This window comes from Pygocentrus nattereri, chromosome 7 (assembly GCF_015220715.1).
Source record: "Pygocentrus nattereri isolate fPygNat1 chromosome 7, fPygNat1.pri, whole genome shotgun sequence".
Taxonomy (NCBI): Eukaryota; Metazoa; Chordata; class Actinopteri; order Characiformes; family Serrasalmidae; genus Pygocentrus; species Pygocentrus nattereri.
The window spans coordinates 10,998,074-11,025,973 of NC_051217.1; the positions used below are offsets into that span (position 1 = coordinate 10,998,074).

A 27,900-nucleotide genomic window follows, 5' to 3' on the forward strand; every position below is an offset into this window, starting at 1 on the left:
ACGAAATAAGTCTGGTTCCATTGACTTACATTAAAACTAAAGTATGTGTTTTCCTTCTCCTGTAAAGTTACCATTTAGGAGATACAAGGGTTTCTTCCCACAACAGTATTTCCTTCGGGATCAATAAACAAACTGACTAACTAAGTAACTGACTGTCCATCCATCCATCCATCCATCCATCCAGTATCTTGCTACGCTGAAGTGCGGCGTTATTTTTCCACTTGTTTCTAATCCCGCCTCCAGAATTTTGGTGCCCACACGTTCTCACGTCGTCAAGTCACAACCTCCTACAACCCTCCATTGCTCCATCATAATGAGCGTGGAAGTCAAAGGAATTTTGTTAAGTAACTGCTAAGCCAACACGTAGTCATAATACCGCACGGCGTTACTGAATAGTACAAATATAGCACATATTGATTGCATGGCAAACATTAACATATGTAGATTAAAATAATATAATCTAGAGGCCAGAAGATGGATTATTCATTATTATTATTTCATGATCCTTTATTTGGGAAGTTTCAGGAACACCAAGTTATTGCATGATAGTGTACCGTAAATATAACCTTTTTAAGTTATATGCCTGAATTTTTCCAATAAGAAGCACTCACAGTGTTAATTTTATTGTTCATAATTTCTGACACAGCTAAAATTTTTGTCCGTTTATGTGCACCAATTCCTCCTGTATGCAAATATACGAGAACGTGATGAGTCTGTTTCTACTGGCCAATCCTAGCGTGGGAGAAGTGATACTACCCACCAATCCCTGCGAAGGACGCGTGGCATTTCTAGCCAATCCTCGTCCAGGAGGCGGGGCTTGACGGAATATGGGTAGGGAAAAAAATAACGAAGATCTAAAGATGTGCTTCAACGACAGTGGCTATTTTAAGGCTTTGAATAAGGTCAGCACTCTGCAGTGATGTACTTGATTTCAGCTTCATGGAATTGCTCTTTTCCCTTTACATTTTCCTCGCCAAGCTGGTTGTATTCAGCTCAGAAAAACTGCAGAAGAGTCTTTTAAAGTCAAAGCAGTAATCATTTTCAAGGAAAGGCTGTCACTGTGGAAAGATGACCTGGTTGCCTTTTTTCTCAGTGAGTAGTCTGGGATTGAATTTTCTGTGAATGGAGTGAGTTGTTAAACAGAGAGGCATCGGCTGTTGACAGAAAGTCAAGGGTGTTCACTGTACTTTCCATGGGTCAGGTAGGTCACTGAAATTGGTAGAATTAGTATGTTTCTTGTAAAAGGATCCCCTTTTTCTCTTTTGCACTGTGCATCTAATGCTGCAGATACGTATGTATTTGTGTTCTCTTATTCCAGCTTACCAAGGAACCTCATTCTCTTTTGCACTGTGCATCTAATGCAGTATGTCCTGTTGTTCTAGTGCACCAGATTAGCATGTGGCTTGTATGATCTGGGATGTTTGGCATGTTGTTTTGAGAGGGATGGATAGGATGAGGGGTCTCTGGTGTCTGGATTATGTACATGCCTAAATGTTGGGTGTTTGAGAGTAGTTTTTGCACATAAGGTAGAACACAGGTGAGTGACCTTTAAGGCAGTGAGAGTTGTCTGTTTAGCTTTGCTGCAGTTATGTCAGGCAGTGCTGATGACCCTCTGGTGCTGCTGGAGATCCTGGAGGTGCTGGGCGTGTGCCGTGGCCGCCTGTCATATGCAGACGTGTGTGTGTATCTGAGTGGACGCTATGAGCTGCAGCCGCTGCTGGAGCTGCGCAGTCTCCTGTATTCCACGGCCTGCCGTGACCCGTGTTTTCCCGCCACTCTGTTCCGCGAGCGTCTGCACCCACCCTGCAGCAACTGCCTATCTGCGGCTGCTGATGTGGTCTCACTCTTCAACCTGCTCACACACACACGTCTGCCTCCCTCGCATGCACACTCTGGCCAGTCCCAGACCACTTGCCTGGCCTGCGGTCAGGGATGTCCTCGCTGTGATTGGCTACAAGCAGGGGGTGGGGCTATAGCCTCAGGCTCTAAATACGAGGGCTCCACTGAAGGACTGATCAGAATGAACACTGAGGTCTTGCACACGCAGACTCCATCACACTTTCGTGCTCACGCGCACCCTGCCTCACACACACTCAACCAAGACAAAATGCAGAGCACGCATTCCATGGACATTCCTGGTGAGTGCACGAGGAACCAGGAGTCGTCCAGCAAGACCTCAGCTGCTGGTTCGGATGCGGAGCCTATTTACTCTTGCGCTCAGAAGAGGAGCATGTTTAAGGGGGAGTTCCACAACCTTTTACCATTGGTCCCTATGGAAAGCAAAAGCCAATCAGAACAATCCCAGGAACGAATGACAGATGGTGGGGAGGACGTCGCCTTTCTCACCTACAAGAACCCGTATCCTGATTCTACTGTGTACCAACATGACTCTGCAACGCACTTGCATGACACACCGACACATGCACACCATCTTTCAACACATGTGCAAGGCCAGGATGCAAACCCCTATGTGCATGCTACACAGACAAATGACATGCTAACACATTCACAAGGGCCTGCCACACAAATGCATGATCCACATGTACACACACATGCACCCGTCGCACAAATGCATGCGCCTTCCACAAATATACACCCTACTGCACAGACTTCCTTTGACCAGAAGCACAAAAGTCTTGATGACCTGCAAAGCTCCACTTACTTTGGGCCTACAGTGATGGAGAGGAGCCACCAGAGTCCAGCCATGGCCACCAAAAGCCACAGTCTGGACATTGACAGCAGGCCTGAGGAAGAGGAAAAGTCTGGACTAGATAAAAACAAAGCACGGAGACCTGGATCTGAAAGGTCTGTGCTGGATAAATCTGGATTAGCTAAACCTAAATTAGCTAAACTTAGCTTTGATAACAGTAGCTTTGACATTCCAGGCTTTGATCCATTCATCGTCAGGTCAGTACGGGACACACTGAAGCGTCTGAGCGGGCTGAGTTTGGAAGCGTGGTATGATTGTTCTCCAGGTGATGGTGTGTCCAATGTGGCCACTCAAACAGAGCCTCCTGACCGCCGTGCCCTGAGAAGCATCATGTTAAGTGACAAACTTTCCATAGATAATCCAGATATTGGTGAGGACGACATCAGTGCCATCTTTCGTTTCCTGGACGACATTAGTATGTGCGGTTCAATGGCAGTGTTACCTGGAGAAGGGGGCGGAAGTCAGGAGGGGTGTGGGGCTGGATTGCCAGAGCGACGGGAGCGTTTGGGGAAGCTCCGACGGCTTTTCCACTCTCTGGAGGGCCCTGAGGAAGGGGTGCGGTGGGGCGTAGGCCGGCTGCTGCAGCGGGTCACAGAGCTGGAGCAGCGGCTGGAGCCTATCTCAGAGCTGCGGGAACAGCTGGCATTGGTCCTAGCCACACTGAATCGACTGGAGCAAAGAGGACAGCTAGTGCACACACACTCAGAGCAGCTGTGCGCACACCACCAGGCTGTAGAGGGCTGTATGCCAAGTGCTCAGCAGCAGGGAGGCCCCAGGTCTAACCCAGAGCTGGAAGGGGCTGAGGGGGCTGCAGCCAAACGCAGAGGTCTATTCACACGCAGGGCCTCCAGGAGCCACACAGAGAGCAGTGGTTCTGAACAGCAGCGCGAGTGGAGCATCAGCTACAGCAAGGAACAGCACATATGTCCTGCTCAGGTAGATACAAGCACACATATATGCACACCCATACGTGTAAGCGGTGAGTAATTCTTGGCCCCCTGAGAAGTGGGGGTACTGAGGGGCCTGTAACATCCCAGATTTCAAAATAGCTTAAAGCAGTAATCAAAGTGTAGTAAAAAATTTTGTATAATTGTTTTAGGTGTAATTGTACAAAAAAAAATTTATATATTTTCAAAATCTGCAGTTACCATGCACTGTTAAAGTTAACACTGCATTTTCATTGCCCTAAGGTGAATCTCTTCACTCACTAATTGTTGACCACTTTGGAGGCATGTCACTAAAACACATGCAAGGATAGTTGTGGGCTAATATTGTTTCTTAAAGTGAACTATTCAAGCTACACAATGATTCCCCACATCATATGTGATTGATTGATTAATCATTCATATACTGAATTATTAAATTGCAAGAGCTGCAATTTGAATCAAATCTTATTAGCTGTATTAGATGTTGTCTTAGCAAACCATAGTAGGAAAATATAACCTAATAACTCAGAACTCATGAAGTGGCTGTCTGGCACATCACATTCGACATTGAAGCTCCAGTGCCAAAAAAAATGGATGTGAGCATCAAATGACCTAGAGCTTAATTTATGGAAAATAATCTAATTTAAATCATAATTGCAATATTAGTCACAATTAGTCCCACATTTTGAATGCATTGTTTGCCCATTATATCTCATTATATATGTGTGCATTCAAGTATTGAACCTTCAGCATGTAGCTGGACTATGGCCATAGCACAACTGATCACCACATCATATATTAACAATCGCTGCTCAGCTTGATTGCATATCTTTCATGGAGTACCAGAGAGAGCAGGGTAGACATCAGCAGTTTGTTGTGTCCGTTATGTGTGTATATTGCTGTCAGTATGAACATGTTGACATGATCTATTTGTTGTAAATTATCCCAAAAAAATTTTTTTAAATAAAGAAATATTATTTTGACTTTACTGTCTATGTCACCTGTATGCTGCTTAAAATTTCAGCACCCCCAACTTAAAATACCTTCCAAGGTCCCTGCTCAAAGTAACACAACTAAGTAAAAATGAATAGTCTGCCATATTACAGAGCATCTAGATCCTTCTTCCTGTTACTCTACCATTACTAAAAGACACAGACACACACAGACTATGCACATATTTGCATGTTTGTGTGCTTGTGTTTGTTTATGTGTATGTGTCTTGCTTTGCTTACTATCACAGGCAGAGCAGCAAGACGGACAGAGTAAGAAAGAGGCCCGCACTGCGCAGGAAAGAAGAAAGAGTTCTCACCTCATCCCTGAAGCCCACAGAGCTCCTCTGCACAGCTCAATGCAGAGCTCTAACCTGCGCCTCACTGATCGCCCCAAAGTCTCCTGGAGCCAGACAGAGCTGACACCCTTTGACTTACAGGTAATCCCATTATTTCCTCTCTGTGAATGATTTTCAGGATTTGCATTAGGCTGGATTCATTGTGAAACATAACTTTTAGATATTGCTTTTTCAAAGACAGGAGTTTGCTTGCAGTTCAGACCTTATTGCCTAGTTCATGACATTTCTTATAGTAGTACTTTTTTGGATAAAATTACACTAGTTTCAACAGAAGACGGTCGTTGAAATAAGTTAACAGATAGCAAGGATCCAAGAAGATTTCAGCACCACTGAAGATTTCAGCAACACTTATGATTGACAAGATGCTTAGCAACAGAATAGTGATATAATAGTGATTATTTCAAGGGCTGGAAGAGAATTGGAGATTCAACAGGCTTGTTGGTATAATTATTGCCTAAAATATTTTGTGCATACGAAAGATTTTTGCACTCTATTAAAAGGGATTAAGGAATATTATACAACTTAGCTGCCTGAAATTAAACTGTGATAAATGATTGAATGATCAGTACTACACATGAAATAGGCCATGGACAGCATTTCAGTCAGTTGCTTTGTCCAAAAAAACAATATTTTAACATGATGTTCAAAAGGATGTCTGTTCTGCTTCATATGAAGCATGCATACATGACATACATATATTCAAATCCAATTGCAAAGAGACTTTTTTTCATAAATGGATTTTGTATGTTCTACAGGATACAATTTTTTATCATTAAATAATGTATTTATCTTTTAGAAAGAAATGTATTTATTTAATTTATAAATTTACATTTTCAAAAATACAAGCTAAATGTTAAATAAAATGTTTTTTATTGATATAATACAGTGCAGAATAATGAAGATGAAAATGTTCACTACCATGATCTCTGTTTTTTAGGCCCCTGAGTCTTTGGACTTCTGGATGGATGACGTTTACACTCCAGCCTCAGACACACTCCTGCGGCGCTCGCAGTCCCTCACACGCTGCAGCAGGAACCAAACCTATCGCATCACTGCGCTCAGTGTCACTGCCACACTCATCCTCATCCTCATCATCGTCATTCCAATATGCACTGCATAACGCTCACACATCTACTCTCTCTCTCTCTCTCTCGCTCTCTCTCTCTCTCTCTCTCTCTCTCTCTCTCTCTCTCTCTCTCTCTCTCTCTCTCTCTCTCTCTCTCTCACACACACACACATCCTAATATTTAACTACATGCACACATTTTAATTAATCTAATTATTACATTCTGTCATTCTGCACTGCATAATTTTTATGTTAATTTTGAAGCATGACTGCAAAATCAGTTTAAATGGGTCTTAACCCCACTGTACAGTATAGATCTACTCTTCACTGAATAAATTTTGCTAAAACTCTGTTGGACTGCAAAGTCTGATGATGCACTCTATACAGCCTATGTATTGCCTGAAATGATAAAAAAATTGTGTTTCAAAATTATACCGTAAATTTATACAATTTTATCAACATAATAATACCTCTATGTGAAGTAGACCATGGATAGCCTCTTTTGTCATGTCTTGCTCCTGTTTGAGCTCCTTCTCTATTCTCTCTTCTCAAAGTGATGCTAATCTTATATAAAGTTATATAATATCCCTGGGTCCCCACTGATACTGCTCCCCATCTGTGGCCTGAATCCAAGAGAGTATATCTCCTTCACTCTCTCCCTCTCCCCATCAGTATATCTCCCTCGCTCTCTCCCTGTCCCTCAGTGCTAGCCAACATTTGTTAGCTGATCTAACAGAATCATTTTTTTGATTCTGGGGATTAGTGAACCAACTTTATTCCAAAAGTTCTGCACTTTAGAAATGTGCCCATCAATTCATGTAGAAATATACCTGATATATGGAAAATATATGTTTCCAGAGAAATGTTTACTTTTACTGCTCCTCATAACACTCATGAACACATACGCATCCACTGGCAAAGCTCATTCCACCCTTTTTATGGTTAGGGGATGTTTCCGGTAAATCCTCTTTGCTGGACTGATGTGCCCATTAGTCTAATCCAATTCCCCAGCAATTTGAGTCAGACATGGAGACTCACACACATACTCTAGATAAAAGGGGGATCCCCTCACTCAAAGAAACACCAACGCAACACAAACGCTTACACTCAAAAATGATCCCGTAGAGTAAACTTGGAGTGCTCTGAGAACCTAAATCTCTGTAGGACTTCAGACCTGTTCCACACTTCCCTTACCCTGAGTCATCAACATCTGATAAGGGGTAAAGCAGTATCCATGTTTTGCCTTTTCTGCAGTTAGACAATAGAGGGGAATCTCTGGTACAGGCATGGCATGTCTTCTGGTAGGACTGAAAAAAACATCTTTCTTGTGAAGCATTACGCAAAAATCATTAGCTACAGTGTACACGCAAGCAGCACTAAGGGCAAGAATGCAAGGTATGCACAATACCTTCACTTGTTGTTCTGCAGAAGCTAAAACTTACAGAAATATGTCCCTTGGGATCTGTAATGGAAGCAATGGTTTAATGGCCACAACACACATACTCTGCAAAGTAACATCACAGGACCAATAATGGGGCTATGATAGCAAGCGGAAAGAGCGAAAGGTAGTGAGGAAGGAGGGAGGGAGCATGAGTGAGCCAGGGAGGATATTTTGTCCTCATTTTCCAGCTGAAGGTTGCTGAGTCCCAGTTCTGTCTGCTGCCACTGATAAATGAGCACTGCCTTAAATTTGTGTGCAAGTGCAAAAGCCAAGCCAAGTTTCACTTACACTACTGTGATGTAGACTCATACAATACCACACTCAGCTTAATCTGACTCAGCTAAATCAACATAGGGCAATTCCTATTGGGATATGGCTGTCCAATCCTCTAACCCCTAAATTTCAAGTTGAAAAAAATTTAAATTATCATGAGTTTAATTTTTACATAAAAATGTTATTCAGAAAATGCTGTCCCATGTTTTCAAAGAGTTTTAATCTATAGGCCTAGCCTTATTCTACCTACACCCCTACATTTTAGAGCAGGGAGTGAGACTGCATCCCTATCCCTCATGGCCACATGATGAACAAATATGTACCATTGTTTTGAAGTCTGAATCAATGTGTAGCATTAAGAATTGTCACTACTGAAACACATTTTCTACAATAAAGTAAACATTTTTGTGTTTTAATAAAAAATGTATTATTTTACATGTTTACTGTTCAAAGCTGCACGTGCTAGTCATGTACTGGCCAACATTCTTTGTGCTATAGATGTCATGTAAATATATTTTATTTACATGACATATATAGCACAATTCTGATTAATTAAAATTGGAGGCTGCTCTTTCACCTGACTTGAGTTGTTTATGTGTTTCAAATTGGTGCTGTTTTACAGCCACAAAGATTGTGATCAAAATAGTACAGGAGAAAATTCTGTGACTCACAACTCGGCAATCAAAAACATGGGAAGAGCAGGAGAAGATAAGCAAAAGGATTTTCTACATGAACTTTTTCACCTACATAAAATATTCATGTTACATTTTACCCTGCGTTAGTTTGTGCCCCACATTCTCTTATACTATGGTTCAATTGGTGCATTTCCCTTTCAACATAGAATCTCCAGAATGTTCGTTGGTCCAGGACTAGACTTAATCCCTGTCTGGGAAACCAACCCTATATTTTCAAAAGTATCCAGACAGCTCTACTAATTAGTCAATTAAAGCCAACCGAACAGGCACTCAGTTGTGTGTACACACAGCTCATATAATCTTCATAGAAAAGTTTTGCCAATAGAGTGGGAAGCTTTGGTGAAGCCGCACATGAGCCTAATGTCTCATTGCCCAGTGCCAGGCATTGGTTAGAGGGGGTATACAGCCCTCAACATTGGGCTGTGGAGCAGTGGAACTGTGTTCTCTGTAGGGGAGCTCCATCCAGTTCCTCTGGGATGAGTAGGAGTGGCGCATGTGATCCATATTTAATCATCTTAAATTAGTACCTTACCTCACTAATGCTCCTGTGGCTGAAAGCAATCAAATCACAACAGTTCACAGCAATGTTTCAACATCTAGTGTTGTACTGCAGCAAAGAGGAACAAACCCACTATTAATACCCTTCATTTGAGAAGAAATGTTAGACAAATGTTTGTACAGTATATTTCTATTTTGTTTTTATTTTCTCTCAGAATTTGGAAGTGGAATCTTTTGTAGTCCTAAAAGATAAAAATGTTTCAAAACACAATAATGTAATATGAAATTTGGCTTAATCGTTGACTCCTTGCACACAGACATATGGATATAAAGGCTTCAGTCATTTTGGAGCGAGAAGCCTCTTGTCTTTATAAGAGAATAATATAGTTCAGTCAAGAAAGAACTTTCATCTGCTTAGGAAAAAGCCTACAGACATCATAGGAGGTGGTTTATGAACATCTAGGCATGCAAAAGCTTTGTCAGGAGAAAAAAAAGTTGAAAAAGGTTTTTGTGGCTCAATTTATGTTCAATCAATCATGAATTTTATTTCCTGAGATCAGAAACCACTCAGCAAAAGCCCAGACTGAACAAGCAAATGCTTGTCAAAATATCTCAAAGGAAGATGATGAGTCTGTACATTTGAAGGTTTAGTGAAGTTAATGTATACTGCATCCAGGCAAATCACTTAACAGGTTTATACAGCTGTCACATTGCATTCATCTGTACAAATATTTATGTATGTCTTTGAGATAACTGAACACAGTTATCCAGAAATAACAGGTGGCATGGTATACGTTTTTCTTAACTGCCTTTTTTTTTATCTGTGTTGCAGTAAAAACATCTGCAGGTGAACTATAACACTAAACAGCACACTGTCATGGCTTGAAGCATGTAGAAGAGAATATTGTGTTGATCAGCAGGTCTGAAAGGTGAATCCCCTGTGTGTAACAGGATCTCAATCACTTTACTAGGCTGCAGCTTTTCCCTTCCTGTTAGAGTTTTAATATTTCAGAGCTCAGCTCTCATAAACATCTTTTATCAATTTATGACCCGTCAGTTCCGATATTGACAAAGAGGCACTTACAATCACTTACCATCACTCTTTCTCTCTCGCTCTTTGTCTCTCATAGACACACTGCCATTCAGGCCCTAAAGAGGACTTTAGACTTATGTAGTTGTCTAATAGAATCTTTATTCAAGTTTTTTTTTCTGTCCTACAGTATCTGACATTTACCCTGTTTAGCAGTTTAAAGAAATGTTAAGAAATGTAGGTTTTAAAAAAGACTTTTGACTGAGGGGCAGAAAATACTTTAAAATGTACTTCATCTCTATACAGAAGTGGTGTTTTGGAAGATTCATACTTTATTTGAGTATTATTGAAACTGTATGCTTGTATTTACATTTCAAAGAAATAGAAATATACATCTTAATCCATTCTTTTTCTTTCTGACCTTGAAATTACTTGATGTACTCATTACAAATCTTAAAGACCAGGAGATTCTTCCCTTATTTATTTTCTCCTTTTGTCTTTAGTCAGTTTCTCTCACATTTATTTATGTATTTATATGTATTAAAATACAGCAGCACCACCTCAGAGCAGGTATTATCTCAGGGCTGGATCGTTCAGCACCACAGTGATACTGACATGGTGCTGGTGGCATAGTAGAGTGTGTTACACTGGTATGAGGGAAGTAGACACAGCAGGGCTGCTGGAGTTTTTAAACACTGTGTCCAGTAACAGTCCACTCTATTTGACACTCCTACCTTGTTGGTCCACCTTGCAGATGTAAAGTCAGAGATAGTAGCACAACTGTTGCTGTGTCACTGCTCTCAATCGAGCAGTGACACCGTTTAAAAACTCCAGCAGCACGATGTGTCTGATCTACTTATACCACTGCAACACACACTAACATGCCACCAACACATCGGTGTCACAGCAGTGCTGAGAATGATCCACCCAAATAATAACTGCTCCCTGGTGGTCCTGTGGGGGTCCTGGCCATTGAAGAACAGGGTGAAAGGTAATAAGTAAATAAATATATTATAAATAAAATGCACAAATACATATATATATATATATATATATATATATATATATATATATTGCAAAATTGTTGCATAATTCAGTAAACAAGGTCACACGTGCACACACACACACACACACACACACACACATATATATGTATATATATATATATATATATATATATATATATATATATATATGTGTGTGTGTGTGTGTGTGTGTGTGTGTGTGTGTGAGAGAGAGAGAGAGAGAGAGAGAGACCTTGTTTACTGAATTATGCAACAATTTAGAAAATGCAGTGGAGTTCCCCTTTGAAGCTTGTAACCATGGAGACACGTAAACAGACTCATCAAAGGCTTGGCTGGTGCGCTGTGAATTACACGCCTAGCTAGGTAGGTTAGCTTATCTAACTTACAGAGCAGAATTGTACAAGTTAGCTATTCGAGTCTTAAGTTGTAGAGAGAGGCAGCCTGGATTTCAGCCTATCTGTACCCGCTGATATAAGCAGAGCAAGTAGCCTTTCAGCAGGTGATCAGATGGCCACTGTCCGGACCTACAGCCCGAGCGTGCGGGTGGGAAACTGGAGGGAAGACGTGTCTCTGGACGAGGTTTGTTATTTTTTTTTTTTACGTTAACCTCAATTAGGAGGATGCTTAAGTGTTATGCTAGTGCAGTTTCTCACTAGCCTAAAGCCCACCACAGTAAACGTTGTTAGTTTTAAGGCCGGAAACAGTACCTCAGTTTTAACCTTAATGTTTCTGCAGGACAGTCTGAAGGATTTCCTCCATCGGAAAGACAGAGGGGAGCTTACGCTTCAGAAGACCACCGTACTGAGACAAAACATCCTGAAACCAGTAAGAGGCTGCTCCTGCGTCTTGCGTCTGTGGCTTCGTTGGGATTTTGTCTATTAGTTTCTCTCAAAGTTGAGGAAAGCTGAACAGACGATTTAACGAGTGAAAACTTTTTACCATTTAGAAAGATGTGGGTAAGCTCTCTGGTCTGGCCTTTAATCTGAATACCTTTTAGATTATAAATGAAATGTGCACTTTATTCTTTTCAATCCAGCTGATTCCAAAATAACTACCAGCATTCATTGCCAGTATTTGTACAAAATGAGTGCTGTGCCAGCTTTGGTGAAGGAGTGTAAGAATATTTTGACCGTGTTATACTGCCCCCTGCTGTTCTAGTTTGTTTCTCTAGTATTAGATAGATAGATAGATAGATAGATAGATAGATAGATAGATAGATAGATAGATAGATAGATAGATAGATAGAAATAACTTTATTGATTTCGAAGGGAAATTGCTCTGTTTCGATAGCAACACATATAATTGCACATAAACTTACATAAACTGTGCCATCTAAAACATTTTACTTGGTGAAATCAGTTTACTGCACCATGTTAAAAAATTCAGGCCCTCAGAAGATGGTCTGTTATTTCCCATGACGTCCCTTATGCTTAATGTGTCATCTGTTAGTTGCATTAAGGGACAAACATGATGAAAAAGAATGGATTTGTAGCGTTTCTTTTTTTTTACAGCCTCTGTCTACTCACTGTATGATTTTCTACTAACTATGATCTATAGTTTTTTGAGGTGTTTTTACTTTTTAGTGACAGTGAAAAAATGACATTGGCCTTTTCTGTTGACAGATTTTTAATAAAATAAATGAGATGTAAACATATTTTTGTATAACATTGACAAAGTATACAGTAATTCATGTCTTGGCTTTAGAGAACATACCCTTATGAAACTAGACATTTAGCATTTATTCACTAGTTACAAATTAAACCCTAAAATGAAGTAATCAGTCCTGCACGGATGAGCCTCGAAGGTTACATTTCCTTGTATTCTCATAATCAAATGAGATTTCTACTGAGTAAACAGTGATTCAAATAAGATGTGCACAGTATAAACAGTGAAGCGTGTGCATAGTAGGCACAATGAATGATAAAAGAGGTGAATAAAATGCTTTGACAAAATGCTGCAAAATTTACTTCTTCAGCTTTGCATTAGAGCTATGAGGCAAAAGTAGCTAAAAGAAATAGAAGTTCATTCCTCATTCATCCTTGCTTGCTTCGCTTTAGTGCCACCAATATGGTGCCAGGCCACAAAGCATTCTCTGAATAGATTTGGATTCAACTACAGAGCAGCTCCCATTGCAACTCCAGGCTGTTGTCCAGAGTTTCCTCCTTATGGGCAGCCAAAACAGACAGCTCTTCCAGCGTTCACCCAGATTTTCCAGCCCTAGTGGCGAGACTTGGAGAGTGCTGCACAGATGGACAAGGAACAAAAGACTCCTGACATTTTTGTGTCATGGAGTTTAATCATTGCTACAAACCAGTGGGCATCAGGACTGACCAGCAGGATGAACAGGAACAGCTAAGTAGAATCAGAAGGCAGATTCATGTTTTAGAAATGACATATAGACATTGAATGGTCCACAAACCCTCCTCAAAGCCTGCTGGGAATACATTTGTCACACCAACCATGTTTTGCATGTCATTAGAGTTACTGTAATACAGTAAAGAACTTTGTTTGGATTAGTTTAAGTGACCACTGGATAGTGAGTGCTATAGATCTGGGGTAAAAGCTGTTAGCATGTCTGGCTCTGCTGTTTTTTTTGGCCTTGAATCTTCTACCAGAGTGGAGGGGCTGGAAGAGGTGATGTTCAGGATGAATTAGGCCTTATCAGTTGTGATATGTTGGTAAGAACGTAAAAAAAAAATAGAGGAATAATTTCTTGATGTGTGCTCATAATAAGGCTGTAAACATCAGAGCTCACAATGATTTGATTGCAGTTCTTCAGGAAATACATCAGTGCGTCTTCTTAAATTTCAACACAGCTGCATTCATATTGGTAATTTAGATTCAGACTTGTGACAAGATACTATTTACACAATAGTGGAATACAGATGATAAATAAAAACTTAAAAAGCCTACAGAGCTCTGTCCACCCAAAAAAGAATGCATACTTCATTAAATATTATTCTAATGGATTAGAATTGGTTCTCACATTTCAAAACTGATGCACCTTCAGCTTGGCCACCTTTATATCATCATATCACAATCCACTGATGCATTTTAACACCACTAGTGGATGATCATAATACTTAGAATAGAATTATCTTATGCATAATTTTTTTTTTTGATAATAAAGATATCAGTGCTGTCAGAAGAAAACCTTGTATTTCGTTTTAGTTTTTCAGTTTGACATAATTTGAAAATGTAACGGGGAGCGAGGAGGCGGACGCATATGTGGAGATAAACGTTTATTATGGGCAAATCCAGGGTCATAGAGCCAACACGGATTGATTGGGGGACAGACATGACAGACCAGAATCAAACAGAACAAACAGCAGTAGATAGACCAGTACAAACAACAAAGACCAGCAAATACAAGGGGCAAACACAGGCTTAAATACACAGGGTAAACAAGGGACAGGTGGGAAACAGGTGGAGACAATCAGGGGTGGAGTCATGACACAAGGGGGCAGGACCAAAACAAATGCACATGGGCTAAATCAAAACAACACAAACACATTTACAGGACTGGGAGGGGCCAATCGTGACAGAAAATGCCTGTTGCCCTTTAAATTGTGTGAATAGTGTATAAAAAGTACAAAATAGAGAACAAGCTGTCTAATGGTCATTTAAGAGACCACATTTAGCAGATATTGGAGAACTCAGGCTTTCATTATATGACAAGAAGATTATGGACATAACGTATCAAAGATTTGAAAACTCAGCAGCACTAACATTATATTCGTAACCTATAGATAGCTGGCTAACTGCTGGACTATGCTCCTGAAACAGAGGTCACCTTAGCTCCCGTTGTCCATGGTCATATTTGCGGACATTGTGGATAAATCTTTTGTATGCCACATTGTACACCGTACCTGTAAAGTACAACTGCAGAAGTACAAAATTAGAGGGAACTATTGTGAGCCATGATGTTGGGGATAGCTAATACATTAACTTTTCATTCCTACATTTAAGGTGGACTGCTATCTAATGTGCTCTCATAAATAAAGTTGAACACTTTTTGTAGGATCCAACAATAAGCAACCAACATGAGTAGGAAGCAGTGTCTAGCTATGATGCAAACAACAGTGTAATAAACCTTCATAACAAGCACTGTTAAATTTAAAAAAGCCTAAATAATCGGCTTGTTCTGAGTTTTGTCTTGAACTGAGAGAAGCAGGAGAGTGGTCACTTTATGTGCAGGACAGGAACATGAGAAGCTGACATATACATAATGCTAGCTCTGATTATTACTTGGGTAGATTTGATGTCATCTACGCCAAATGTAGTCCCACCCAACTGAAATCAAACAGAAGAAAATGTCTGAAAAAGTAATTTCAGTATCTCTGAACAGAAACACTCTTTTTTTTCTCTGCCAGTACAAAGTAATAACACCACAAAAACTATAGATAATAGTTAGAGGAAAATTATGAAATTAGTAGATAAGGTCTGTAAAACAGTAAAAAGGAAACTGAAAAAATTAAATCTGTTTTTCAGATGAAGCTGTCTGTGTCGCGAGATGGCTTTTTGCGCTTTGGAGACACGATAACGCTGGTAAACTCTGGAGGAACAAGTCTTGGCCTACGTGACCCCTGTAGCCTTAGCATCATTGCTGACCTCAGTAATATGTGCTCACATCCACAAACAAACTCTGACCCATATCTCCAGGGACCCTGCCAAGTGGGCGGGGCCAACAGCTTAAAGTCGTGTGTACGGAACACCTTCGTCATTACCTGGTAAACAGTTTATCACACATCCACTGTGAGGGCTGCCACGTACACAGTGACATTAAAACATCCAAATACAGGAATACACATGCACATTCACACTGATGAGCGTTTCCTCTTACTGTGGTTTGTGGTCTAGCGTGGATGGAACACCAGATGGAGACGTACTGAGATATGATCAAAGCTTTGGCCTGAGAACTACTTCAGGTTTTGGTGGAGAGGTAAACCTGCAAAGGACTGCTGATGATGCCGTTGTCTTAAAAGGGGAAATCCATCTTTTTCGCTTCTGGTCCCTTTTCCTGCTAATGCATTGAATTATTAGAAAGTTTGGTTTCTTGAAAACACAATATTTGCATCAGCGGGAAAAAAAAAAAACATTTAAGGGATTTTTTTTCTAGACCATTTGACATTTGAAAAACTTGATCTGTGTGGTTTGATTGCATATCAGAAAGTTTTGGAGAGTGGTTTTCATAAAAAACAAGTACTATAATAACTTGAAATATGATAAGCCTAATAAAAGTCTCAGTAATGGAAATAAGTCCCCTAACTATATGTACTTTCTGACTTTATTTAGCTTTATTTGGCCAGTGACCACAGAACATTCCAGAAGTGTGCTAAAAAGTCCCGACTACAAGAAGTGAGCTTAGTGGAGCAGTGTGACTTCCAGTGTTGGTGGAGAGTGGTTTACTTTGACCCACAGGAACGCCTGGAACATGAAGGCTACCCTGTACAGGTAATTACACTACAACAGGTGTACTGATTAATGTAGTGCTGAGCAAGTCTTATAAAGAAATGTTGGGATAACAAACAGTGATTTGAACCTTGGCACATATGCTGAGTGTTGTTTTTCTCAGCATTAAGCTTTACCAAAAGAGAGGGTATGACAGTATTCGTTCATAAACCTGGACAAAGTAAAAGATGCAAGGTGATCACCGCATTTAACAAGGGCAATAGATTTAGGGGAAAAATTAAGAAGGAGTAGTCTTTGCCTAGGGTCATTTCTGAGGGGCCAGGAGTGACGTTCTGCTTGGAGGCTCTCCCACCCACTCAAGTGGTATTATTTTTTTGCATATATGGATGAAAAAGAATACATAATAATTACCCTTATTAATTCCTTTGATTCTTAAATTAATTTTGATCTATTTAAATACCAAGAATAATATGCACCATAAAGAAGGAATAGCATCTTTGAACAACTAACTTGTACATATAAATAAAATAAATAACATCTAAAATTAAATAAATGAATACGTATAAATAAAATTACAATGTGTGTTGAAGTGGCACTAGCATTAATACTGTTTTCTTTATTTTTTCGGGAATAAAAGTCATTAATGGTGTTTTTAAAAGATATTTTTCTGTTAATATCAGGAGTGGCACGAACAATAAAAAAAAAGCTTAGTCAGTCAGTCAGTAGTCATAGCGCTTTTTATAACAGCAAAAAGCAGCTTCACAGAAAAATCTGGGTCCAAGCCCCCATGAGCAAGCCAGTGGCAACAGTGGCAAGGAAAAACTCCCTAATGAGAGGAAGAAACCTTGAGAGAAACCAAGACTCAAAAGAGGAACTCATCCTCCTCTGGTCGACACTGGATGGCAAAACAAAAACACGATGGGAACAGAAAAAAAGGTTTTCCCATTATCCTAAAATATTAAAAATACAGAAAACAGGAAAAGCAGGTGAAGTAAATGCTATGATTAGCTTAACAAAAAATATACTATATGGCCAAAAGTATGTGACCACATGTGAGCTTTTCACAAGATTTCCACAAGATGTTAGAGTGTGCCTGGAAATTTGTGTCCATTAATTCAAAAGAGAATTTGTGAGGTCTGACACTGATGTTGGATGAGAAAGCCTGGCTGACAATTCAACAACAGGTTCTAGTTCATCCCAAAGGTATTAGGTGGGGTGGAGGTCAGGGCTCTGGGCAGGCCACTGGAGTTCCTCCACACCATACTCGTCAAACCATGTCTTTATAGAGATTGCGGTAACACTTTACAATACTGTTTTGCAGTTAATAAGTAACTAATCAGGAACTAAGCTGGGACAAAGTAGTTCTGCATTAATGCTTAAGTAACTACTCTTAACTACCACAGACTACTAGTTAACTACTCAGTAGGTAATAATGAACTAATGATTGGGGTAGTTCACTGTTAACTAAATAATAAGTACTGAGCCTCATAGAGAATTACTTAGCAACTATGGTTTCTTAGTATAACTATTCTTAAATTAGAGATCAATTCAACATTAATTGCTCAATAGCTGAGTCTGACATGGTTCCTGCTGAACTACTAACTGAGGTAGTTTATTCCAACATTTCTAACAGTAGTGAAATACACTATGCAGTGTGCAGTCTCTACAATATAATGGATTATACCATCCATTTTTATTCACAGAAACAGGTATCCTTAGAGAAGGCTGGGGCATCATGCCACCCTGTACTGACTGGTGTCCCTCATGGGTTTGTTCTGATCAGAAACTTTAAAAGGCTATTGTACATCTTCACATTTGAGAGTGTGAACCAGCTTGCACATCAGCCTACAAGTGGAACAATTGCTAAAATATTTCAGTTTTCAGTAGACCAGTCTGCTTACCTCTCATCTGTAGAAAAGAAAACACTGTTCTTTTCTGCAGGAGCACATGTGCCAGTGTTTCTTCTGAACAGTAGTTCTCCTTTAATGTCATTTTGAGGGCAGGGTCAGTTGAACTGAGGGCTCTCAGAAATATCTGAATGTGTACGTGTCCTGCCTTCACATTCACTTGGTTCTACATATTACCAAGTGATTATGTAATTATTGTCTGTTAGATAATGATTGAGGTGTTGCTGGTAACTCATTATTAATGAACTAGGCATTACTGATGATGAGGAACAGTACAAAGTGAAACACATGGTAACTCATTACTAATGAACTAGCTGTTAATGATGATCTGGAACAGTAAACAGTATTATAAAGTGAAACACATAGTAACTCACTATTAATGAACTAGGAGTTAATGATGATCAGGAACACTATTATAAAGTGAAACACATGGTAACTCATTATTAATGAACTAGGAGTTAATGATTATCTGGAACAGTATTATAAAGTGAAACACATGGTAACTTACTATTAATGAAGTAGGAGTTAATCAGAAACAGTATTATGAAGTGAAACACATGGTAACTCTAAAATGTTTATCTTAAATATCATTATATATGATTGATTATTATTATACTATGTATAATGATTATTATTGTTGTTGTTGTTGTTGTTGTTATTTTTGTTGTTTTTGTTATTATTATTATCAATAGTTATAGTAGTGAATTGTGGTGATAGAACACTTGCTAATAAGCACTGACCAAGATGCACTTAAATGAGTGCATATTTGAAGTAATTGGATGAAAAAATACAGAACATTTTTTACCTACATTTTTTGTACCAGGCCTTTTTGGAGAAGACAAGCTGACACTTGGCCCACAGACAATTTGATACCCTTCACTTAGGACCCTTTATTTTATATTTTATTTCAAATAAAGTCTAATTTATCTGTCCATGGTGGCATTTAATTTTAAAAAGGATGAATATTATTTGGTTTATATTTAATTCACCTTAGCTGGTGATAATGCAGAATATATATTTATAATTATATTATAGATATTATAATATAATAATATTTCAAAGTATGTTCAGTCTATATATTATTTAATGTGTAGTTTTACAAAATATGTCATAAATATAATATTCATCTATATTGATTAGTGAATCAGACTCAAAGCAGACCCCCGGGCCACTAATATGAAATTTTTGATTCAGATTCATGGGTTTATTCAGACTGCAGTAGTAATGTAGAAACACAGCTGACTTTCTAACTAATCTGAGCTAAGCAGATGTGGTCTTTTTGTACAATGTCTTTTACCATGTTGTCTCAGAATTATAAGCACATGTTAGTGCTTTATTAACCCTAAAGCTGCTGCTAATGTTATGCTATGAGTGCATGTTAGCTAGCTAGTTAATTTATCTAATGTGAGCTAAACTAATAGGCAATAAAACTTTGTGACTCAGATATGAAACAGAATTATGTATAACTAATCAGTTATACAGATGTTATACAGATACTCAGTTCTCAGATGTTCTCCTTCAGTAGTAATGATTTTGATTTCATTTTTATTATTATTATTTTATCATTATTTTCAGTGATATAGCTAGCTAACCCAGGGATGTTTTCACATTTGGACTGTTCACAAATAAATAAGGACTCCATAAACCACTTATTTAATCTTACTTTTTTCAAAAATGTCTTTACTAATATTTTTTGTTCTACAGTATATCACTTCTTTAGGGGGTTTTACTTCTAATATCGTTTAATTTATAACACTGTTCCAGATCATCATTAACTCCTAGTTCATTAATAATGAGTTACCATGTGTTTCACTTTATAAAACTGTTCCTGATCATCACTAACTCCTAGTTCATTAGTAATGAGTTACCATGTATTTCACTTTATAATGTCCGAGATCATCATTAACTCCTAGTTCATCAATAATGAGTTACCATGTGTTTCACGTTATAATACTGTTCCAGATCATCATTAACTCCTAATTCATTAATAATGAGTTACCATGTGTTTCACTTTATAAAACTGTTCCTGATCATCATTAACTCTTAGTTCATTAGTAATGAGTTACCATGTGTTTCACTTTATAATGTCCCAGATCATCATTAACTCCTAGTTCATCAATAATGAGTTACCATGTGTTTCACTTTATAATAGTGTTCCTGATCATCGTTAACTCCTAGTTCATTAATGAGTTACTGTGTGTTTCACTTTATAATACTGTTCCAGATCATCATTAACTGCTAGTGCATGTGATGTGAGCTTCCATTGCTGCTGACTAGCATAACAGCATCCAACACACAACATATGCTGGTTTTGCAGCTCAGTCTCAGTGGTCTACTGCTTCATGGCTAAGCTGTTTTTGCTCCTAGATGCTTCCATTTCACAATAGCACTCACAATTGACTGGCGCAGATCTAGCAAAACAGAGGTTTTATGAATTAACAAGTGGCATCCTATGACAGTGCCATGTTAAAAGTCATTGAGCTCTTCACTATGGCCCATTCTACTGCCAGTATTTATCTATGAAGATTGCATGGACATGTGCTTGATTTTAAACACTTGTTAGCAATGGATGTGGCTGAAACAAATGAACTCAATGATTATGATTGTCTCACCATACTTTTTGCTGCATTGTGTAATCGTCTTATGGCTGGGGAGGCATGAGAGACTGCTTATATCACTAACAGCAAGAAAAGACGTTTTTACCCAGTGGAAATACGGGCTTTTTACCAATAGAAAAATTGAACACTGCATAAAAACAGATGTTCCTGCAATGTTGAAAGTGTATATCTTAGAAAAACCCACTCAGACACCTTCAGTAGTTTTATTGTCTCTGCACTGGTGGCTGTGTGTCTACAGGTGAACTGCAAGGTGCTGATCTCCCACTGTAAAACCAACCAATGTCTGGCTGCACTGGCGAATCATGTGCTCTGGTAAGTGCATTTTAAACATTTTACATATTTTTGTATGTGTGGAAGAAGGGAGGCCATTTGTTCAGTGGATCCTGATTACAATCTTTGATGACACACAGATATAAATAAGTACGGGTGTGTGTTTGTCCCTCATTATGTGTAGGACTCCATTTGGTAAAGAGTATGAGCTCACAGCTCACACCTTCCTGGACTCCCACAAGGCAGAACAGGACAGTAACCACTGGCTATTTGTCACTGCTGACCCAGGCCATGAGGGACAAAGCCTACTGCAGCAGCAACAAGTGTCAACCATCACTAATGAGAATGGGTCACATCCAAAAGCCATCACAGACACACCAGGAGAATCAGAAAGATAATACAGACACAGAGGATGGAGTGGAAAGGGTACAGTAGAGTTTCAGCCTTTGAATAAAATATTTTGAAGATTTTTTTACCTTTATTTTCAATTCTTAAAGTTCATAAACTGTCAACATCTGAACATCATCCTGTTAAGCCACAAATAATCCAATGCAAATATAAAGGGGAAACCCACCCTTACTTGCCAGCCTGCTGAGAATACATGCTTAAATTGGCCACATTTGGTCCAAAAGACCACACTGGACAATGAAAAAGTGTCAGATTCCTCTCTCTGGATATGCCTACAACAGTTGCTACAGCCCCCTGCTGATCAGTATAGGTCGATACACACAAAGCTTAAGATCATACAGTGACTGCTTTTACTTGATAGACAGACTGTAAAATACAGCTGGTTCTCAGGACTATCACCTAAAACAGTCTATAATTTATTAATTATGGGCACATGGAGAATCATTTTTACCTTTTTTAAAATAAACGAGTTTGATATAGTAAGTTTACATTGACAGAATTTAATTTTAGCCCCAACCATTCACATTAAAGTTATAAGGGGTGTTTCAGCCTGAACTGCTTTTTAAATGTGGCACAATACAGGACAGTCAATCAGAACAGAGGCAATTTACATATGCCAGTCTTAAAGGCACAGTAACTAGAACAGCCAGTTTTATTCTAAGGGATTAATAAAGGACTGAAAAGTGGGGAAAAAACAAGAAAAATTTAGGATATAGGCCCTTTCAAGTGAAAGAAATGTTTTGCACCACATATAAATGTGTAAATTCTAGAAAATGTAGAGGACATTAAAGTAGTTTTTTTCATTCTTGGAAAACGTCAGTCTTGTTTTGTCCCATTCTTTGACTTTTGCTTCTTTTTTCTTCCCTTACGCACCTAAGGATAAAAAAGAGAAATCATGTGCACACATAGACACACACACACACACAAATATGTTTACTCTGATGCTTCACTTTGATGAAAATGAAGATATCTGTTGACGTAATGACACCATTTCACTGTTATCACTCTGTGATGGGCTTTTCATCTGAATCATCTGAACTCTTTAAAAGTCCTTAAAACCTTCAGAAATGCAAATAAATAATACATAGTACCATTGTTACAATGTAAAAAGGCTAGACTAGTAAGGAAAATGCCAGCAAAATTATTTTATAAATGAACTTTGAATTTGCTTGTTCTGAGTTTAAATGTTTTACTTTTTAAAATGATTGATAAATCCTTTTTGTAGTGTTTATGTATACATATAGTTAAAAATCTATTTAAAGGAATTGTAGTCAAACAGCCAAGATATAATTGGTGTCTAAATTTTGCTTCTACACAGCTATGCAGCTAATGTTGCTGGGAAACACTAATGGTTCATAGTCACTAAAAATCTTCTAAATACCCAATGCCCAAAACTTCCCTCAACCTGCTCAAACCACATCCAGCTCTTCATTTATGTCATGCAGACTTGCCAGTGTGATTTAAGACACATTTTATAGTGAGGACTATAAAAAATTAAGAAAACATTACTATAGCTGAATTCTGGCAGCAGCTCTTTTGTGCATCTGCTGAAAGAAGCTTTGAAGATGTATTTTTGGAAAACATTCTGTGTGATTACTGATTTCTATTGTTTGTTACTTACATTAGCCATGTAAACTAAACTAAAGTTGCGATTTGGACACTAAACATTATTATCTTCATCTTTAACCACTTAATCCAGATAGAGTCGCGTTAGACACATATTAGATTTTTTGCTGAAATAGTTGTTCCTTATCATATACTTCAAAAGAAAACAAAAACGAGGATTATAGAAATGCAGAACTTAAGCTTTCACATCTATAAGAATTCAAAGACAGGGTGAGAGTAGAAGAAGAGAAGCTTTTTAATGGGACAAAACAGTGAACATAAATATATGTGCTTACGCACACTCACATACAAACACATAGAAGGAACATGAAAATGAAATAAACAGGCAAATGTTCCGGACAGACAGTTGTGACAGGAATAATGACCTGTTTGTGTGTTCGTGTTTGTGAAGGAGGAGTCAGAGACAGAGAGGACAGGTTGAGAGAGAGAGAGAGAGAGAGAGAGAGAGAGAGAGAGAGAGAGAGGTGTGTAGAATGTGCGGATTTGGGTTTCAGTGGGATACATTTTGCCATGGTGTCCAGTCACTCCACTGAGAGAGAAGCAGCAAGTCTCTGCAGCGACCCCGCACGTGACTCATGCCATCTGGGACCTTATTGGTACCATTCAAATTGCAAGATACCTCCTGAAAGAAGAGAAAGAAATTCAGCTTGCAGAAAATTATTTTTTTATGAATTAGATGTGCACATTTCTGACCTTACTGTTATGATTATTTAGTTAAATGCATCATAAAATTTCAAATTGTACCACAATTTATTTTGGTTTGATTATTTGTGTGATATTCAGAATTATTCCTTTGAAAAGATGTAACTGGAGGAACTGTTTCCAGAGTGGTGGAATGGTATAGTGTAATGGATTACACCTCTGGCCTCCATGCTGCAGATTGGGCTCAGTGCCTGCCTGGCTAAGCACCCTATGCTATACCAATAAGAGTCTTAATGCTACCTTCATCTTCCTGTGCAAAAATAGAATTATAAGTTGCTCTAGACAAGCCAGCTTCTGAGTGTAAGAAAACACTGAGTTTTTCTTTTAATTGGGGAAAGTCAGCAGAGCTTTTCTGGCCAAAAAAAATAGCATGTCTCATTATTTTATTGTTTTGTTTTTTTTAGATCATGTGAGCAAAGTAGCTGTCCTTTACATTGTGTGAACATTTCACGATGAACAGATTTACAGAAATGCTACAAATTTACTTTTGAATAAAAATCCTCTAACCGACACTAGTCCAATATTAAAAGTCTCCAGTAAAGTTACCATTTTAAGATGCATGTGTTTTTTGTTGTTGTTTTGTTTTGTTTTTTTGACAGCAATGTTAAGTTTTAAGTTAGTTTATAAATGAACCAAATAATATTTTACTTAACTCATTTATGTTTACAGAAAAGAAATGTAACTAAATACCTAATTTTTTTCTAATTTTTGATCCTGAATTTATTTGATACTTAAGAATGAACAGTTTACTTAAGTTACAGTGACATATACAGTTATACAGTTACATATTGATTCCAATTATGCATCCCCAAATACTTCTAACTTCATAACATCAATGCAGTTGAATCACCACCTTTAGATAAATACATTATAATGTATTTTTACAACAGTGGTGCACATCGTGGCTTTAGAAAAAATAATCATCATTTAAGCACAGCAGCTGCCCTTTTACGTTGTCTCAAATCTTCATGATGAATAGACCAATAGAAATGCTCCAAAATTACTAGGAAAAGATATGGGTGTGCACATGCATTGAAACTAACATTACCTTTCCATCGTCTCGCTTCCTACACTGAATTTCATGTTCCAGAGGGTAGTAGCTTTCGGGCTTGGCCCAAGAGGCTGGAGGTCTTACAGTAATGCTTTTCTTGCTCATATTGATTTGAGGACTGCCAGGCTTGACTACACAGACAGAAAAGACAGTTGTCAGATTTACCGAAACAGCCAAACACAACCTCAATGCACACACACTATCAATACACACTTACTGATGTCTCTGAGATAGAAGCTGTGGCTGATATTAAAGTAGCGGTCTGAGGACGACACAGCTTCCCCTATCACCTCCAGCTGCTTGGCCTCCTCTGCGTATGGGTTGGTGGAGTGAGTGAGGTAAAAGAAACCGTCTTCAGAACGCTGCACCCAGCTGCTGTCGTCCCTACAACACCATGTGGTACAGCAGTTTTAGCAGGTCATGTACAAGGAGTGGAACTGTGTATTCGTGAGAGATGAATAAAGAGAGATAAATACCGTTTATTGCGAAGTCTGAAAACATTGAAGCCAGCTTGGTCCATTCTGCAGGAAATTTTGAATGTGCAGTTGAAAGTTTCAGCTGTACAGGATAGAACTGAATCTGAAAAGAGAGAGACTCAGTTATTTGTAAAATATTATTAAAATGATACTGAGTGTACTGAGGATACTGTGAGTTATATTTATTTTAAAATGTGTTAATCAGTTTAAAGCTGCCCTATGTAAATGTTGGGGATTTGTTACTGCATGCAACATGCGGAAGAACATTTTGTAACATCGCTCGCCTTCCAGCATGTTGAAAGAGTGTTCAAAGAGAACTGATTCAAAACTTGGTGAACGAATTGTCTTTCCAGGACGTAAGTGAATGATCTACTCTTGTCACCATATCTTCATTGGTGTAATGTTCATTTTGCATTTGAGACCTAAACATTGAACCAGACCTTCTTTTTGAGCCTGTGCATGTGAAGTTAATATGTAAAAGATTTATTATGTAGTCTGAAAAACCCACAGAAAATCAGGCTTGACACTTCAGACTTTTAAATGATTATTTCAGGCTTGACAAGGTGACTCACAGCAGCACAAGCACACCACATTTTACCATGTTCTGTTTTTTTTCTTTCTCAGTAATGTTACTTCCTCCAATTTTAATCTCAATTTTAACAAAAGAATCTTACAGTGCAGCTTTAATTTATGAAGCACTAAAATGTTACATGAAATCGATGCTTAAACACTTTAAGGTCTTGTTTTTTTCTTGTTTTTTAATTATTCTGACAATAGAATCATCTAAAAAATGTTCACTGTTCCCTCATAATGAATGAAAATCTTGCTTAAACATGTGTTTGCATGTTAATTATCGTCATACCCAAAATGAGACCAAAAACATTCTGATAGTTCACTGAAATATTGTTATTTGACTGAAGGTTTGAATGAGAGTGTTCAATTTTATCAGGAGCACCCAACTAATGTAGAATATAGTAGTACAGCAGTTGAGTGGAGTTTTTCAGCCCCTGTTTTACTGGCTTACTGCAACACTGCTGTTACAGGCAAATCTGACGCCCCAGACTGTGGTGATTATTAATAATATCTCGGGTATGTCATCAAGTTTTTCATGATGTAAACTGTATGTTGGTCAAGGGTGACAAGCCACTCTTTCTCACCAATAAATTTCCAAGACTCGTCAAGCAGGATGTAGGTGTAGTCTAAGAGTTCACCCTCACTCCAGCAGGTGTAGTTCCCCATTTGGTCTTCTTGAAAGTTATGAAGGATCAGTTGTTTGTCTTTAAGCTCAGCTAGTTCTGATGGCTCTACATCTTCAGAATCATGCTTCCATGTTACATGCGGCTTAGCAGTGTCACAACTCAGAGTAACATGGCCATCAATCCGACCTAATGCAACTGCACACAGGAACACAAATGCAGACACAAAGACAATATGAGCGCATAGCTACAGGAAGCTGATGATTACTGTGGTGATAGGAATGTGTGACACATATTCTCACATTTTTCAGGGAACGTGTCCACAGCTGACACACTTGTGATGCAGAAGATGAGAAAACAGACTGTCCTCAGTATGGTACCCATCTAGAAATTGTGAGGCAGAGAGGAGCAGAGAGAGAGAGAGAGAGTTATGAAAGTAAAAGCTGTAAAACAGTAACGTCTAGTAGTAATGTGACAAGCAGTATAATAATATTATAGAATATAGAATATAATTTAATATAGTGCAAGAGTCTTAGGCACCTAAGCAAACAACCATCTATCTCAACAACAAGTGTGTTTTTGCCACTTGTAAAAATATGTATACATTAGAATAAATGCAATGGGTTTGTTCAATTCTCTCAGCAGCATAAGCACCAGCAAATTAAACATAATTAAGCATTAATTTTCTAAAGCAACTATTGAATGATACAAATAATGCTAGGTTTCCTCTCCTCCATTGCGCTTAACCATTTGGAAATGGTAAAGTGAAAACATTGGTATACATAAAATCTCTGGTAAACACTGCTTACTGTGGAGATAAACTGTAATTATATTTTAATGTGTATATTACTGTAATAATAATGTGCATATATATATATATATATATATACACATACATACATACATACATACATGTATGTATGTGTATATATATATATATATATATATATATATATATATATATATATATATATATATGCGTGTGTGTGTGTGATAGACAGCGTACAATGCAATCTATATATCCCTTCACTCTTACCTTGCTCTGCTGTGTGCGTGTCTGTATCTGTGTGTGAGGGCGTGCTGGTTTGCTGTCCAGCGAGCCGAGTGGAGCCTTTTATGCCCCAAAACCTCCCCACTTCCACACCTCCACACCTCCTCCAGAGCGGCTGATTTCCCTCTGTGTGCGATGACATAAGCGCTAATACTCAGCGCTCTAATGACC

General features: G+C 38.5%; 3 protein-coding genes across 5 annotated transcripts; 2 read left to right on the forward strand and 1 right to left on the reverse strand.

Moving 5' to 3' along the window:
- Positions 1–909: 909 nt before the first annotated feature.
- Positions 910–7,163, forward strand: si:dkey-88e18.8 (major intrinsically disordered Notch2-binding receptor 1). 2 transcript variants are annotated; one of them, XM_037539870.1, is made up of 4 exons: positions 910–2,358; positions 2,635–3,646; positions 4,877–5,065; positions 5,922–7,163. In XM_037539870.1, exons 1-4 carry the CDS (start codon positions 1,589–1,591, stop codon positions 6,102–6,104), a joined length of 2,154 nt encoding a protein of 717 aa, XP_037395767.1. In that variant the 5' UTR covers positions 910–1,588; the 3' UTR covers positions 6,105–7,163. The 2 variants fall into 2 exon arrangements, with proteins under 2 accessions (XP_037395767.1, XP_037395766.1); XM_037539869.1 differs by having other exon boundaries at positions 910–3,646.
- Positions 7,164–11,332: 4,169 nt separating this feature from the next.
- cfap161 (cilia and flagella associated protein 161) lies at positions 11,333–22,446 on the forward strand. Of its 2 annotated transcripts, XM_017716817.2 has the most exons (7): positions 11,333–11,591; positions 11,748–11,837; positions 15,504–15,742; positions 15,873–15,954; positions 16,308–16,466; positions 21,188–21,261; positions 21,404–22,446. In XM_017716817.2, exons 1-7 carry the CDS (start codon positions 11,520–11,522, stop codon positions 21,615–21,617), a joined length of 930 nt encoding a protein of 309 aa, XP_017572306.1. In that variant the 5' UTR covers positions 11,333–11,519; the 3' UTR covers positions 21,618–22,446. The 2 variants fall into 2 exon arrangements, with proteins under 2 accessions (XP_017572306.1, XP_037395643.1); XM_037539746.1 differs by lacking the exon at positions 15,873–15,954 and having other exon boundaries at positions 15,504–15,560.
- si:dkey-88e18.2 (interleukin-12 subunit beta) lies at positions 21,676–27,799 on the reverse strand. Its single transcript, XM_037539747.1, has 8 exons — positions 27,715–27,799; positions 26,981–27,062; positions 26,640–26,876; positions 25,483–25,585; positions 25,224–25,390; positions 25,004–25,137; positions 23,756–23,875; positions 21,676–22,500 (listed from the first exon to the last, which is right to left on the reverse strand). Exons 2-8 carry the CDS (start codon positions 27,060–27,062, stop codon positions 22,444–22,446), a joined length of 900 nt encoding a protein of 299 aa, XP_037395644.1. The 5' UTR covers positions 27,715–27,799; the 3' UTR covers positions 21,676–22,443.
- Between the last annotated feature and the right edge of the window lie 101 nt (positions 27,800–27,900).